Source organism: Meriones unguiculatus, chromosome X, assembly GCF_030254825.1.
Source record: "Meriones unguiculatus strain TT.TT164.6M chromosome X, Bangor_MerUng_6.1, whole genome shotgun sequence".
NCBI lineage: Eukaryota > Metazoa > Chordata > Mammalia > Rodentia > Muridae > Meriones > Meriones unguiculatus.
The window spans coordinates 98,648,398-98,664,737 of record NC_083369.1 but is presented as its reverse complement, the minus strand read 5'-3'; the positions used below and the strand labels follow the sequence as shown (position 1 = coordinate 98,664,737).

Below are 16,340 nucleotides of genomic sequence, written 5' to 3'. Positions count from 1 at the left end.
ATCCTTCATACAACTAATCTATTAAAACTAAGGCATGATCACTTTGCTTCTGCTGGGGGAAGAGAATTATTAATATATTCTTACTATGTACTGTGCGTTTTGGTGATTCGGCATTTGTAATTCTGCACAGAACTGGATTCTTTGGACTTTTGCATGAGGATATTGCTTCTGAAACTAATGTGGGAAAATGTAATTATATTCTCTCCATCTAATTTATGATAAAACTAACATTTCAAATGTTGTTTTAGAATTATTGATAAATGAATTTGGTCATTATAACCATCAACCTCTCACTCTCATCTTCTCTTTCTTTACATATTCATTTTAGAGGATGTCTTATATCTTAAAGGTAAGGGTAGAACAGTGACATCATAATGTTATTGTGCTGTAATCCTTGATGAATGAAGCTTTCCTTTATGCTTGTTTTGTCCCGTGCTATAATTGATGGCTAAAATGTAAAGATGCAATTATGACATGAAAGTACTGTTGGAATAATGTTCTTGTGGAATGTACACAATTTACCCTTGTTCTTTGAAATGCTGATTTCTCTCCCCCACTATCCGGTTTCAATCCGGACATTGCATTGTGATGTTTATCCTAAGCATCACCTGTCTCAAGTTTGTGTAAACATGCCACCATTTGTTCTCTGTATTGTCAATAAAACAACCAGCCACAATGCTGAGCAATGGAGAGAATAGGGTGGGACATCCCGGTCGGGAGGGGAGGAGAAAGAAGCAAGTGGGAGGAGAGCGGAGATCAGCAGGAGAGGACTTCGAACCTTGAGGAGAGATGAACCGGACCTAAGATATGACTAAAAGCAAGTATAATGGGTGAAATGGTAGGAACCTATGTGGGCTTGGAGGTTTAAGATGGAGTAACTATTGCCCAGCATTGTGCTCTCGGTTAATTAAATAAATTCTAGTCTCTCTGTGTTGATTTGGGTATACAGCTGGTTTAGGAATAACCGCTGCTTTAACTAAAAGATAAATTAATAATAAATATTAATAATCAACAGCAAAGTACTTTCTTCAAAACCAGGCTTGTGTTTTATACACATAAAATGTCACTTTATATATCATGCCTTTAAAACGCTAATTTTTCTATTTTTAATGCTAGCTTTTCTTATTATTTTTCTTAAATCACATGTTTTTCATTTTTGTCTGTTTTTAACTTTAAGTGGACCTACTGTGTCTAAGTGAAGGCAATTAAATTCATTGTTTCATATATTTTAAAGTACTAATCATTACTTATATATCAAATACATACATACATACATACATACATACATAGATGCTGAAAAGCATGGGATATCAGGATACTATCTTGGGATTCTGAGTGTGAGTCCAATCTGTTTACTTGCATATTAACACTGAACTGTATTCTTTTTAATATGGCAAAAAGAAAATTTGCTCATTTTCACTTCTGTTGTGTACTAATTTGGCTGTATGCAACCCAAAGTTATTTATCAAAGAATGCTTCATGAAATTCTCCTCGGAGAAAATAACTTAGTATCTGTACCTTAATTTTCTCATCTTAATGATAGGAATTATAGTTTTCTTTGTGAGGCTACTGCTAAAAAACAAACAAACAAACAAACAAAAACCAAAAAACTTACTCAAGTAGTTTTAAACTCTTAGAAAAGGGATAACTGTTCTGTCATTAGTTACATCACTTACTTCACTTCAAACTATCCACAGGGAACATAAATCAAGTTAAAAATACTGGCACTCTTTTGGGGTTGAAATTCCATTACTTTTGCTGCAGATGGTACCCTAAATACACTGACCATCCTGCACAATCTTTCTCTTTCTCTATTCTTATTCTCATTCCTGTGGCAACTGAAAGTGGAATGTCATTGCCTGTGCTTTGCTGAACCTTTTTGAGTTTACTGGAGCTCTTTTTAGTATGTGTAATCTAAAATCTGACACTTTCTTAATGGATGCTATCGCAATGAGAGATGCATTCGGATTCATTTTATTTGCTTTATTTTCATTCATATTTGGGAGAGAATGTCAATTCATGGAAAAACCATTATCCTTGCAGGAATCTGGTAAGAGCCCCAAAACGATGAAGAAGTTTCTTCACAAAAGAAAGACAGATAGAAAAACATCCGATGAAGAATATGTGATTAGAAAAAGTATGTGTTCAGTACTTTTTGCAAAGTTATTAATGGATAAATTAACATGAGAATTTGTAAAAAGCAGATAATTAGAGCAGTTTTGTTCTTGGCATCATCTGTTGTAAAACTACACAGAAAATTCGGTCACTACTATGCCTTTTGAATAAGCTGCCTCCTGCTAAACTTCCTGCCGATTCTGACAGACATCAATCTGTATCATTTTCATGCTGCAGAACACTTCACCTCACCTGGTTTAGATCCCCCAGTGGGGCCCATTTGCTTTGGACGCTATTTTTTCCTCTAGGTTTCTGATGCCTGAAATATTGTTTTTCTGAACAGATAGGCTAAATGGACCTAAGAACAGACATTCTTCTGGCAGTCTAATGCTCAGGGTTGTTCTCAGTTGACCAAGGAGGCAGCCTGATGACATCAGAAAACTGCTTTATTTAGGAGCTGACTGAAAAGTCAGTTAGCCAAGTGATATGTCTGTATCTGCCTCTAAAATTGTGACCAAGGTACTTTGGATGTACATGGAGGAGTCAGTGATGTAGCAGCACTGCATGTATCAGTTACAAGTCTAGTTTAGTTAAATCTTTGCTGTGGCTAGGGACATAGCTCAATTCATAGAGTGCTTGCCTAGCAAGCCCAAAGCCCAAAGTTTGATCCCTCAGAACCACCTAAACCAGGCATGGGTGGCATGTGACTGTAATCCCCACTTCAGCTGCAAAACAAGTTAGATGTCAGCCTGGACTACATGAGACTGTCATGCAATGATATGATATGATATGATATGATATGATATGATATGATATGAAATATATTAAAATTAATTTTTTTTGAACTCCAACTACTGCAACCTCAACTCCACCCTCACCTAAACTTATTAGTGGAAAACTGTCATTTGAGTATTTAAAGACTAAGCTGGGGAGTGGAGGAGAGAGAATCAGTGATTTGCTGGTTCTTTGGGAAGATGAGTGGGGTTAATAGGAAAAAGGCTCTTAAAGAAGGCAAGCCTTGAAATTTAATTAACAGGGAGACTTTGGTGTGCTGGATGAGAGCTGGAGCCAACATCAAGGCCCGGTGCTGTAATTTTAGCCTTCAAAAGATGATTGATAAAACCCTCGCTACTTTAGAGTTCTGAACTTCAAGAGCAGCCCCCTTCCCTGGGATACTGACCCCAGAGCCCGCAGGGTCAGTGTTGGTGTCATTCTCGACTCATGGGGCTTGAGCAAATTTTTGCCTGTCTTTCAGAAAAACTGAGAGTCCTTGGCAGTGATAGGCACCGAATCATTTTGAGTGTCCAGGGTCATATATCTAGGAGAAGTCATTATTGATTAAATTTGACAGGTACTGCTGCCCTGGAAGAGGATGCTCAGATTCTCAGGGTGATTGAAGCCTACTGTACCAGTGCCAGTTTTCAACAAGGTAATAACACAAGTAAAATTCCCCACACTGCTTTCCCTAATGAATGGGGTTTGTTCTTTCCTGCTTACTGTTTCTAGGGAGAAAAGACCATGAGTGCAGATTGAGTTTCGGGGTGTGAAAAGCATATGACTAGACTGTCAATGCAGACTGGGTTGTAGGGTGTGGAAAGCATGTGACTCAGTGCAGAGCACAGGTGCAGGACTGAATCTTTCAGATAAGGTGCTTTAGCTACTAAGTGGTTTGTTTACAAACTGTTGCTTTTCACCTAGAGAGAAAGATGCAAGAGGGAAAAAGTTGGATGTGATAGAAATGAGAAAAAGTTTTTTTTTTAAGTCACTGTCTTGATCTACATAGATACCTTCACCAGCACTAGTTAGGAATTAAAGAGCCCAGAGAGTTCCTGTGTCTGCAAACTGATGCTAATCTTGTCTCATAGGCAGAATTGGAAAGGAAGTCAGAATACTATCTCTCATCAGCTATGTGTTGAAGTGAGCAATGCTTTACCAGACTTAGGTTTCAAAGTTGTTCTGAAAATCTGGAAATGTTGCTACACAGCTGAGGCTCATCAAAATGTATAAAATGTCTCATGGAGCTGTTAGGTGTTAAACCCTGAAAGTTACACAATGCGTTCTTTTGAATCCTTGTACTTTTTTTTCCAGCCCAGTTTACATAGATTATAAATTTTCTTTTCCATCATCATAAACATATAGGACATCCTTTAGAAAGTTTCTCATATCTGCATAAAGAATGAATATCCCAGAGTGCTGTATTTTTCATAGCTGCTGACCAGCTGCTTATTTGGTATGAGGGATTTCTTAAGATGCTGCCTTGACACACTCTTTGAAAGTCACACATCCTACAAGCTGTCACAAGAGGAAAGAATTTGACGTGGAAATCAATACATGGCACTGTGAATAGGAGCAGTGCACCATGGACACAACTTAGCCTGTGGCTTTTGGCATGCTTTGTTGTAATAACGAGTTTTGATGTGCTCACCAGGAGAAGAGATGGGGATGAGGACACAGCAGAGAAGCATCCCTCACAAAATCTGACCATCAGTCACCTCTGTACTCTTGTTTTCCTAGCTGTAGTCTCTCCACACACTCAGAGCAGAAACTCGGGCATGGGATCTGGCCTAGAGAGGCACAGTTTTGTTCCTTGTTTCTACTGTCCTTTGTACATATGGGAAATGTCTAGTGTCTTATGTGGCCATCATTTCAGCATTGTAGTGGCCCTCGATGTCACTCAGTCAAATGTCTTGTCTCCCTAGAACTGACTGCTCTTGGCTTTCTGAGATAATCATCCATTTTTCCTCTATATCCTAAGCAAACACAAAGAGCTATTCTCTTAACATGGAAACACATATCACCTCTGGGAAGAGGAGAGGGTGATCAGAGAAAAGCAGTGGGTGTGTACACCTCTGAAGGATAGTGGTGTAAAACAGACCAGGCCAGAAACCTAGGTAGACCAAAGATTAAGTCCTTGAACTCAGAAAGGAAAGATCTAGAATGAGGTGTGGAAAAGTTGGAACTACCTGTCATCTCTTCTGTCCCACGTGCTAGACAGTGTGGGCAGAGAGCCGTGACGCCTGAGTTTTGTTGCTGATATGATAACCTCCCAGCTCTACTGTACCCACCACCAAAAATAGCTTTAAGTCACTCTACATTTCTCTAGAGGACTACAAAGGAATGACTGCTGCTTCTGAAGCCCTTTCAGCATGTTGTATTCCACAGTAGTGCTACTCTCAGCCCAATCTTTACTGAAAGTAAAGAATAGCAGAGCAGGGCATGTGGTGTGTGACTCCTAGAAGCATGCAGAGACTGAGTGGTCAGTGATCAGCTCTTTGTTCTGGGCCAGGCAAAACAGAAAAGTCTGAGGGTCTTACCACATCCATCCCCCTTCTTGAAGATCAAATAACATCATTTGGCCATTTAGAGTTTTCCCTGTCAGAAGAATGTAAAAGTGGCATGATTGCCCTTTGAGGGCAAGGGTGTGAAGAAAGCCAGTGCTATAACAGTGGAAAGGGATGGCCTCTGATAATAACTCCCTACCCAGCCCTCTCATTATCTTCACTTACAGGTACTCATAAAGATTCTGTCCCACAAGTACTACTCCCTGACGAAGAGAAAGTCATTGCTGAAGACACCAGAAGTGGCGAGCAGACCATCACTGAAGAGAAGTGAGTAGGGACATGTCTGGAACCTGCAAGTAGTTAGGGCAGAAGGTCTTAGGGCTTCTGTTGCTGTGATAAAACACCATAACCACCAAGTTTGGAGAAGAACGTTATTACTTTAGCTTAAAACTCTCCGGGCAGGTACTCAAGCAGTGTAGGAACCTGGAGGCAGGAGCCGGTACAGAAACCATGGAGAGGAGTACTACTTACTGGCTTTTGCTCAACCTGCTTTCTTATAGAATTCAGTACTACCAGCCCAGGGATGGCACCACCCACCATGAACTGGCTACTTCCCCATCAACTACTAATTAAGAAAAATGTCGTATAGGCTTGCCTACAACCCAGTCTTATGGAGGCATTTTCTTAATTGAAGCTTCTTCCAAAGTGACTCTAGCTGTGCCAGGATGACAGAAAACAAGCCAGCACGTGGGTCCTGCCTTGTAGGGCCCCTCCTTCTCTTTCCTCTTCCTGCTTCTCTCCATTTTTTTTTTCCTCCACAAAGAGGGCCCTCATTTCTGAGCATACATTTGGGAGCCCCTTGGGGAAGGAGGAAAGGCAAGCAAAAGCAGAGGTCCAGAAGCTTCCTCTTCCCCTGTGGAGTCAGCAGCTTCTCAGAACCAGAGATCTCCACACGTGTGTCTGGATGTATTCAGGAAAGCCCTACCAATGATTTGCCTGCCCACAGCATTGCTGCTCACATCTTTCTGTCAGGAGCTCACCTTCCCACAGTTGACCTCTTATAAAGTCCTAAAGTGATCAGGAGGGAAAACATCACTTCCACAGATGAAGAAATAATGCTCAGGAAAACTGTGCTCATGGCCTACCTTTCATAGTAGTGAGTGTAACTTACACAGGGTGGGATTAAATACCTTCCAGCTTATACAGAAGCACGGAGTAGCCAAGAAACTCACTCCTTTATACTTGAGTCATTACTAAAGTCAGTCCTGAATTTGCATAGGGCAGCACCTTTCACAGTGCTTGCTTGTCATTGTGGATATATTTTCACGCTTACTGTATGCTAAAGCACTTGGGCTCAAGAGTAGAATAGGCTAGTGTAGCCAGCATTTGTTACTTTATTTGTCTCTTCCACCCATCTTCAGCTTTCCAACCCCCATCACTAGCTAGGGGAGAAAGAAGGATAGAGGGGGAAAGGGACATCATTATCATTATCTACTTCCTGCTGATTACAGGTGTCAAGTTTCTTGGGGCAAGTTTCATCTTCACTGTCAGGATATCTAATTTCTTCTTGTTTCTTTGCACACAAGTACTTGACAAACCACAACCAACAGTATTTAACCACCAACCAGCCAACGACAGCTACTCTACCTCTCAGGGCTCTAGCATTTATATATCCTCTGAAAAGTTCCCAGAATTCCAAATGTAATACACTTGCAGAAACTATCTGCAGCTGACAAAGTCATGTCCCTGCTAAAGCATGAGGCAAATTAGAGTAAGCTGCTGTGAAGCAGCCTTATATCCCCTGGGATTAAAACAAAAACATATTCCCATAATATTTCTGTATTTTTAAAGAAACCAAAAATTCTCTCTACAGGTTAGAGTCCCAGTTTTTTTCTGAATTTGCTATGTATTGCCAGGGTCACCCTGGGCTAGTTCTTCTACCTCTGCAGATTTGTTTTCCTCATCTGTAAAATGGGAATGATGTAAATACATTCTGAGTTGTTGTGTGGTCAAATATAATAATTATAAAGTTTAGCACTAAAAAAATTAATGCCATGTATAACAATTATCATTATTAAGAACATTATTATTGATGTAGTAGTAATTATCATAGCCTTGTGAAGGCTATCCCTATTTCATATATAAAGAAAGCAATAGCAAAGACCAGACAAAAAGGAAATGGGTTACACAAAATCAGAGTAATATAGTAAGTAGCAGGATTAAAACTAAAACCTAGAGCCTGGAGAAATGGCTCAGCAGTTAAGAGCACTAGCTGATCTTTCAGAACACCTCTGTTAAGTTCACAAACCCATGTTGAGCACGCACAACTGCTTGTAAATCCAAACTTCAGGGTATCTGGCACCCTCTTCTGGTCTCCTTGAGTACTTTCATTCATGTGCATATACACACACATCAGTAATAAAAATTAATCTTTAAAAAAAAAATACTTAACTAAAACCCAGATCTGTAAATTCCTTGACTTGAAAGAGTTGGGGTACAAAGAGTGCCACAATTAACCAGGGAATTTTATCTTTTTAAAATTCATTTCTTTTTTAATGTCCTGATTCTCTGTTACATGACGTTAGCTAAATGGGATAGATAATTCTGTAACATGGTCATTAGAGCAAACATAGGGTCTTGTGATAGCTCTCATTATATAGTAGTAAAATTTACTCCTATTCTAAACCTGCAGCAATCAAACCTCAGGATGGTAATCTTAAAAAATTAAACTCAGAGAGCAGAGAGTAGAGTAATAGTTGCCAGAAACTTAGAGGGGGTAGAATAAATAGGTGATCTTGGTAAGAAAAAAAAAACTATGAAGTTAAATCATATAAGATGATAGCCAGGTTTTACACTGTCTAACATACAGCTTAATGGCGATAGTTACTAATGTCTTAGTAATGAAATTTACTAAGAGTATAGACCTCCAGAGTTTTCAATAGACTCTCACACACATGCACACAAATAGTAGCTACAATTACATGTGGTGATGGCTGTGTTAATAACTTCATTTGAGACATGATTACATAAGATAAACACACAGAAGCATCATATTATATACTTTAAATATATACAGTTTTTGTTTATCAACTGTGTGCTCAAATTCAAAAAAAGACACATTATATAGCAATTATCTGTTGTTTTCTGGCCATGCAAGCTAGGAGTGGGAAAGGAAATGGACAATATAGAAATGACTCTGTAACATGGCATTGAAATGGGCATGTGTGGTGATAGTTTTCTTTCTATGAAGAGAAAGAATGTGGACTATCCAGATCATGAATATTTGCCATCAACTAGACACCCCATTGGCTATTTCCATATCTGTAGTTATACAATAAGGATATAAGTATAGATATAGAGATGACTTGCTTATTTATGAGCACTTCAGTACCAGCCATTCATTTCTAATATTTTTTTCTGCATAATTTTAGGAGCCTTGTTGATACTGTGTATGCCTTGAAGGATGAGGTCAAAGAACTGAAGCAGGTAATGCATAATCAAAAATTTTCTTCTCAGATGACAGAATTACTCTGTTTTCTTTGTGACTGGGAAAGGGTGTCAGGAAGAGTCCAGGAGCAAGGTACTAAGGGAGAATTTGTATTTTCTTTGGGTTATCAGGCGGGTTTTATTTTTTTATCATGTGGCCTTGAATTTCTGAGGCTTACTATTTAGATATATGCAGCAGAATCCTAAATTTAGCTACTACTTTTTTGTCCCCTTACATCTTTAAAAAATGTAAGGAAGCCTAGCTGTGTGTGGGTGGTGCCTGCTACAATCCTAGCCAGTAGGAAGTTAAGGCAAGGACATCATGGTTTTGCTAGCCTGTTATAGCAAGACCTTGTAGTGGAAAAGTAAAGAAAGGAAGGGAATAATGTAGGAGATATGGAAAGAAGAAATTCCCAAAGGAAGGGAGGAAGAATAATTGTTTATGGTGATTTGTGAAATTGTGGGTAGTATGGTCCTATGCTCCAGGATATATACTCTACCAATGTCTTAAGACTGATTATACTTGTGACAAGGTGAAGGATAGGGATGAGAAGAGTCTAGATCTTGGAAAAGCACTTGTGGAATTCTTAGCAAATTATGAATGGGGTATGGCAAAGACTTGTACTGAGGCAGACCAGTGAGGCCCCTCTGAGGAGTAGGACAAATGTAAAGGGACATTGCAGAGTTCGAATTTATTGCATATTATGGCATGGTGCTGGAATTATGAGAGCACAGACATTAGAGAAGCTTCTCCCCTGGTTATCTAATTTGCTATGGCGGCCATTGTTTCAAAGGTCTAGGAGCACTGGAAGAGGTTTAGGGTGTTGGGAGAGGTGATACTTAGTTCCCTTTAAAACATACTAAGTGCTTACCATCTCTTAAGATCAACCTGCCCCACTGGCATTGTCCTGTGGGTTTGGTACTCAGAAGATGATGTTGGCGCCAGAAATATTTGGGAAGCCTCTTGACACACACTTGCACTGAAAGAAAAATGATCCTAAATGAAAAAGGGTAGAGCCAGAAGAGAGCCAGGGCAGGTTTAGCACTTGCATTTAAGTGAAGATTGTAGGAGGCTGCTTACACACAGGCAGAGAAACAAAAGAAAACCTGGTTTAAGAATATGTAGTCAGAGTGAAGGATGCCATGAAGAGGAGGAGGAGAAAACCTGAGGTCTGCCTTGACTCAGTGATCGAAAACTCTTTTCCCTTTTAGGAGAATAAGAAAATGAAGCAATGTCTGGAAGAAGAATTGAAGTCGAGGAAGGACCTAGAAAAGCTTGTCTGGAAGCTGTTGAAGCAAACAGATGAGTACATTCGAGCTGAGCCCAGCAGCAAGACAACGATTCTCCCATAACAATTACTGTACAGCTGAGCACTGTGAAATGGCCGGATGGTCAGCTGAATGATTTAACTGTGCACTTCAGATTTTGCTTTGTGTTGGGATTCTTTCTCCCTGTCATTTCCTCCCTCTCTCCCACCTCCTCTGTTTGCTCCAGTGTTTGTTGCTTGGTTATTAGTTAGTTGATATTTGCTTTAATAAGAGAAATAGCCTGAGGCGGTGGTAAAAATGGCCCCAATACTTTGCTTTGCCCAACAGCCTTTTACCACCTACTTCGCTGAAGGCAAAACTTCTCGGGCTATGTCTAGATTAGGTAACGATCAACACCTTTGCCCAATGATCCAGCTACCTTTCCCTTGAATGTCACACAGCCCCCTTCAATACTTTAAAAACCTATTGCCCCGTGTTGTCTGTTAAGACCAAGAACAGTGTAGTGCCAGTGTTCCTTTGTGCTGGTGTGCATTTAAAGTCAGAGTGGTAGGAACTCCAACCGTCCACACCAGCACCAAATCTGTCAGCAAACTGCTTCAGGCAATCCCCCTCAGCAGCAGGGCAGAGCAGCTTGACTAAGCAGCTAGTACTAGTGCACTGTAGCTTTACCGCCCAGCCTTCTGCCTCTGTGTAAGTTTTCTACCTCTCCTCACCCCATGCTTTTTAGCTTACCATGCCAAGAGGTGTGTAAATTAGTTTGGACAGTGACTTTACCGTGAATATTCAAACTACAACCTTTTCACCTTTCTGAACAAAGTGGATGAGAATATATTGTGCCCCAGTAACACACCTTCCCCCCATCATCTTATTAAGCTCTGGTTTCTGCAGTGAGAAGTTAAAATCATCACTGACCTCCTTGGAGCAGGCCTCAAACATGGTGAACCAGTTTGTGTATCTCAAGTTAAAGGGCCTCTCCACTAGCTATGCTGGTTGCTAGTGAAATTGATTGTCTGAAACCAGTTTGCTCAAGTTGTTTAGAATGTCAAACCATTGACTTTGTCAGTAGTCCAGACACCTGAACTGTGAGAAAGCAGGTTCAGAAGAGAGCCCCAGAAGAACATGCTATGCCTAAATTCAACACAAGTCAAAATGGGCCAAGGCTACAGGATGGAGCAGCACAGCTCTTGCCTACCTCTTCAGATGGCAGGGCAACTTGACCAGATGGAAAATTACTGTGAAAAGAGGCAGAAAGCCAACAAAAGTCTTCTACATATATTTGATGGGTGACTGCAAGTGCTTTTTCAAAAAACTTGAGGCCTAAAAGCTTGTTGAGGAGCCCTTTCTCTTCCTGGTATGAAGGCTCTCAAGTTCCATAATTTCATGGTACATGGAAAACATTATAGCACCCCCAGAAAATGGAGGAATGGAGAAGTCAAACCTCAGACAATCACGCACAGCCATCTTTGTCAGCTTGAAGAGTGAAGGGTAAGAACAGCTGTCCTGTTCCTAAGCCCAGAGATTTCTGTGAGACATCTTTTATGTAAAATTTAAGAAAGAAACAGCAGTAGCAACCCAGATGTTCACATGTGTCCTGTCTGTGCTTAGTCAATAGTTGGCAATAAATGTGCGAATTTTGTCTCTAGGAAATATTTTGTGATTATCAAATAATTTTAGCTGATTGCTTAAGACATTGAAAGGTCTCTAAAAGGATGTGTACATATGCATGTTTGGGACTTTGCCCTTCTTAGGAGAGACCCTTGGTACTCTGGATAATGAAACTTGTGCAGCGGGCTGCCTGTGCTTACACACTAAATAATATAAAGGAAATGAAGCCATGTTAACCCAACAACCGTGTCTCCATAGTTGTGTTGTTTACAATACTCTAGAACTGGGTTCCTGTTATTCTGTAATTAAACTGCTGCCCTTAGAGGCCTTTCAGTTTCTTCTCTGCCATGTCCCTTCTTGTAGGAGCTCAAATTTTCTAAACTTGTTGTTATTATAAAGACTTTTATAATGGACATTTTCAATAAACGGGAATAAACAGTGCTTTATAAAGAAGATCACTTGTTTATTTTTTTCGTGGATGTTGAGGAATGTTTTCGTTTTTGTTTTAGTGTCATTTTCTTTTCAGCTGACAAATACAAATTGCATGTTGGTGACAAACAGTGTGAGCTTTCATTCCACACATACATCATGCTATCCATGGTCATAGGCTAATTGAACATATCATTTACCGCCTCAAACATTACCATCTCTGTCATGAGAACATTTAAAATTCTTGCTTTTAATACTTTTAAAATACATGAAGAAATATTATTAGCTATAGTCACTGTATTGTATTCAACTTACGGGTTTTGTTTCTTTTAGAAACAGGGAGGAGTAGGTTGAGGTTAGCAATGTTAGCTAGTCCACTCGCATCAGCCTTCCCCCAACCTATCTTTTCCACTTAAAGTTCTATTTCATAGTGTATTCATACCTGTAATGTAGTGAGCAAACGTCATCTACTGGTGTCGTAGAACTTTCCTTATCTTCTCTCTCTTTCATCTTCCAGCCTCAACTTACAAACTGCATCTTAGGTGCATCTTGAAGTGCATCTTAGGCCTTTCCTTCTAACATTAAGAAAGACACATTCATTTTTCCATCCAAGTGCTCGTTCTTATTTGTATTTTACAAGAGTTTGTCAATCTGTGACATTTTACAATTGTGATCTCTGGTGTCAGCAGTCAGGATGAAAAGTATCTGAGCTGTGGGCTTGGAGAGATAACTCAGTTGAAGTGCTTGCCACGAATCTGAGCTAGATCACCAGAATGCATACAAAGGTGGTGGTGTGGTGGCATGCACCTGTAATTCCAGAACTGGAATGTCAAAGACAGTTGGTTCCTGGGGCTTGCTGGTCAACCAGCCTAGCCTGCTCATCCAGTCTGCCTAGTAAGAGACCCTATCTCAATAACCAAGGTGGGGCTGGTGAAATGGCTAAGCGAGTAAAGGTGCCTGCTGTGCAAGCTTGATGATTTGAGTTAAATCCCTGAAACACCAAGGTGGAAGAAAAGCAACTCCACAAAATTGTCCTCAAACTATTCCCTACTGGTGAATGCCGCATGCGCGTACCCTACCTATCATAAACCTACACACATTATACTGATAAATAAAGTGCAAAAATCCAAAAGGTGGATGAGTCCTCTGCCATAACATCTGATATTGACCTGTGCACTATACATCTCCCCTCTCTTATATGGACACAGAGAGAGAGAGAGAGAGAGAGAGAGAGAGTCTTTATGTACCCTGGATACTGTTTGTTGCTCCACACTCTCTATTCCTATCCCCATGTTTTCCCTGAAAACATAAGGACTAATATACATTTCCCAAAGTCTTACAGAAAGGGTAATGGCTCACATACACTTGCGGGTATGCCAACATTTGGGTGGTGGGGTTAATTTTAGACAGAATATAACTTCTGGTGGCTTGCAAGACGTTCCCAACATATTGTGGTGTGTGTAGTTCACATTGCAGTGTCTCTGCTCAAGCTCTGTGGGTGACACTGTAGCAGTAATAGTGCCAGGCAGTAGTCATAGTAGCAGCTTCCTAACATTTGGGTCACAACTGCCATGAGATGATTTTGACACCATTAGTTCACCATAATCCTACTGTCTCTCTCTCTCCTATGTCCCCACAATTTTGTAGATACCAAATTAGTTTCCTGCTTGAGCTACCTTACTGGTTCTTTGTTGCTTTGGACAAGTACATCTAACTCTCACATCCTAGCATTGTATTAAATAGCTCACCTATTAGCTTTATATAAACCTTACACGACCCTGTCAGACCTTCTTTGTTGTCTCAATCTTACAGATAAGTGAACTTTCTGAGATGTTGAATTGCATGGTAGTTCATAAGGGAGGTGTGATATGAGCCTATATCCTGGTCTACCTATTAGACCTGTGCTGTATATGCCACATTTCCTCATCTGCCCTTGTTACCTGTTAAACACTGCTTCTGCATCAGCTGTCAACCATTGTGAAGTACCATTTTGTGGGGGATTTTTCTTTTGTTTGGGGACAGGGTTTTGTGTACTTCAAGCTTGCCTCAAATGTACTAATGTAGCCCAGGATGACCTTGGACTTCTAATTCTCCTGTTGCTGTCTCTGATTTATTGGATTATAGGCATGTGTTATCATGCTAGGTTTTATAAGGTACTGGGTATTGAACCCAGGGCCTCACGCATGACATGTATAACACTATGAATTGAACTACATCTCTAGTCTACCAGTGGACACTTGTCAAATCTAGGGAACTGCTTTTCAACACCACAATGTGGCTTCTTTGCTGTATTCAAACTTTAGTCTAAGCAACTAAAGTGGGGGTTTTGGGTTTTTTGATGGTATATCACTATGTAGCTCAAACTGGTCTTGAATAACTCAAATGTAGCTTTAAGATGGTCTTGAACTCGTCAGTTTTCTGCTTCAGTTTCCTTAAAGCTAGAATTTCAGATTTGCAGATGTGCTCTGCTTCACACGGCCCTTTGTGCTCTCTCTCTCCCCCTTCTCCCCCTTTCCCTCCATCTCCCCTCCCTCTGTCACAGAGGTCTGTTCCACTGCTGTCTTCTTTTTTGCTTTCACTTCCGTTCTCACTGCCTTCTTTTCCACTTCACAGGTATGGGCTTTTAGTATGTCGGAGTTGCCAAGTAGGGTCCTTGATTATAGAAGTTTCAACAACTTTAAGATTTCCCCTTCCCCTCATCCATTTGGAGTGCTGAAAACTGACTACTGTTCTGGGTTCCACAATGTGCTTCATTTGATGATGAGCCTGAGAAAGCAGTCTGCTGGAACTTTCTGCTGACTCTCTTATTGAGTCATCATCAACCCTGCAAAAACGAACATTCTTACTATCCCTACTTTCCAGATGTGGACACTATGACTTGACAGGTTAAATGATTTTTCCATGGTTATGAAATCAATAACTTGTGGCATCTGGACACAATTTTAGTCACAATTCTATCTGAATATCTCCAAAGTTAACCACAATGTTACAAGAAGAACAGAACAACAATCATACTTAGTTCCAGGCTCCCTCTTTAAAAGGAGAACAGCTCTCAGCATAGCAGATCTGGTTCTGAGTGAATCCACCACAATATATGTTCCCACTGGAAGCCAAGGAGTCTATAGCTGTTTCCCTTTAAGTGAGGTGCTCCTGTGCTGAAAGCATGTTATAGCACACATTTGCATTCTGTGGTTACTTGCTTCCGATCAAATAGCAAAGACAGCAATATTTTCTACTTTGTTCATTTTCTATTTAAAACAAAACAAAACAAAACAAAAAATGATTGAGTATTTCAACTATCCCTGGCCCACCTTTCCATGTAATGTAGAAGTAACATGCTTCTAAAGCCAGCCCCTACAGGCTAGGGCTGTGGCTCAGCTGGTAAACTGCTTTCCTAGCATGCAAAAGCCTTAGATTTAATCCCCTAGTGCTGAACAAATCAGGCATGGTGGGACAGGCTTATAATTCCAGCACCTGGGAGGTGTAAATGGAAGGATCCTTGCTCAGTCAGGTTTCTGCTTCATTAAATGAAGTAGAGGAAGATGGCATTCAGTGGAATGAGCAGCACTGAAAAAGACCTCATCCCACAGGCAACATGATCAGAAGTTCTGTCTGCATGCTTTGGCTCTAACGCCCTGAGCCTACTGCTGAGAGGTAGGGAAACTCAAGGGGACAATAAAAACCCAAACTGTTACCTAAGTGTAGTGGCTCCCTCTTGCCATCCCCAGGGGATGAGAATTGGAGACAGGAGGACTGTCATGGATTTGGCCCTGCAAGGAATACATTGGTCAAGGCCAGCCTGAGCCTGTCTCAAAAAATAGTCTAAACACAAATAAAACCCTGAACAACCCCTACCCCAAAGTTTTATTTTAACAGTAACTTGGAGGTGGTTATTAAAACCATGGGTCTAGCAGAGATCCTATGGCATATGGACTAGAGGGAGAAGGTGAAGAGCTGCACTTAGAGAGTTTAGAAAGAGTAAGGGGACCTTGTGAGAAAACAAGGTGAGAGACTAAATTCCTTACTAGAAGTAGAACTAATTCGGAAAGTAATGACACCCAATGAACAAGAATGTAGGCTGAAACACGGGGGTGATTTTTAATCAAGAGAACATGAGTATATGAAGATTATTTTTTTTTAAATCTGCCTGGATGT

At 40.4% G+C, this 16,340-nt stretch overlaps 1 protein-coding gene across 6 annotated transcripts in view; it reads left to right on the top strand.

The window, feature by feature from the left end:
• Nucleotides 1-12,209, top strand: part of Arhgef6 (Rac/Cdc42 guanine nucleotide exchange factor 6) — a 121,620-nt gene extending 109,411 nt beyond the window's left edge. For 4 of the 6 annotated variants that reach the window (XM_021658313.2, XM_060375786.1, XM_060375789.1 and 1 more), the window contains 6 exons: nt 329-349; nt 2,044-2,137; nt 3,467-3,544; nt 5,624-5,723; nt 8,828-8,882; nt 10,095-12,209. In XM_021658313.2, coding sequence (XP_021513988.2) covers nt 329-349; nt 2,044-2,137; nt 3,467-3,544; nt 5,624-5,723; nt 8,828-8,882; nt 10,095-10,235 — 489 coding nt within the window. In that variant the 3' untranslated portion in view covers nt 10,236-12,209. The remainder of the gene's footprint in view (nt 1-328; nt 350-2,043; nt 2,138-3,466; nt 3,545-5,623; nt 5,724-8,827; nt 8,883-10,094) is intronic. The other 2 variants (XM_060375788.1, XM_060375787.1) reach the window with 1 other exon arrangement.
• The last annotated feature ends 4,131 nt before the right edge of the window (nt 12,210-16,340 follow it).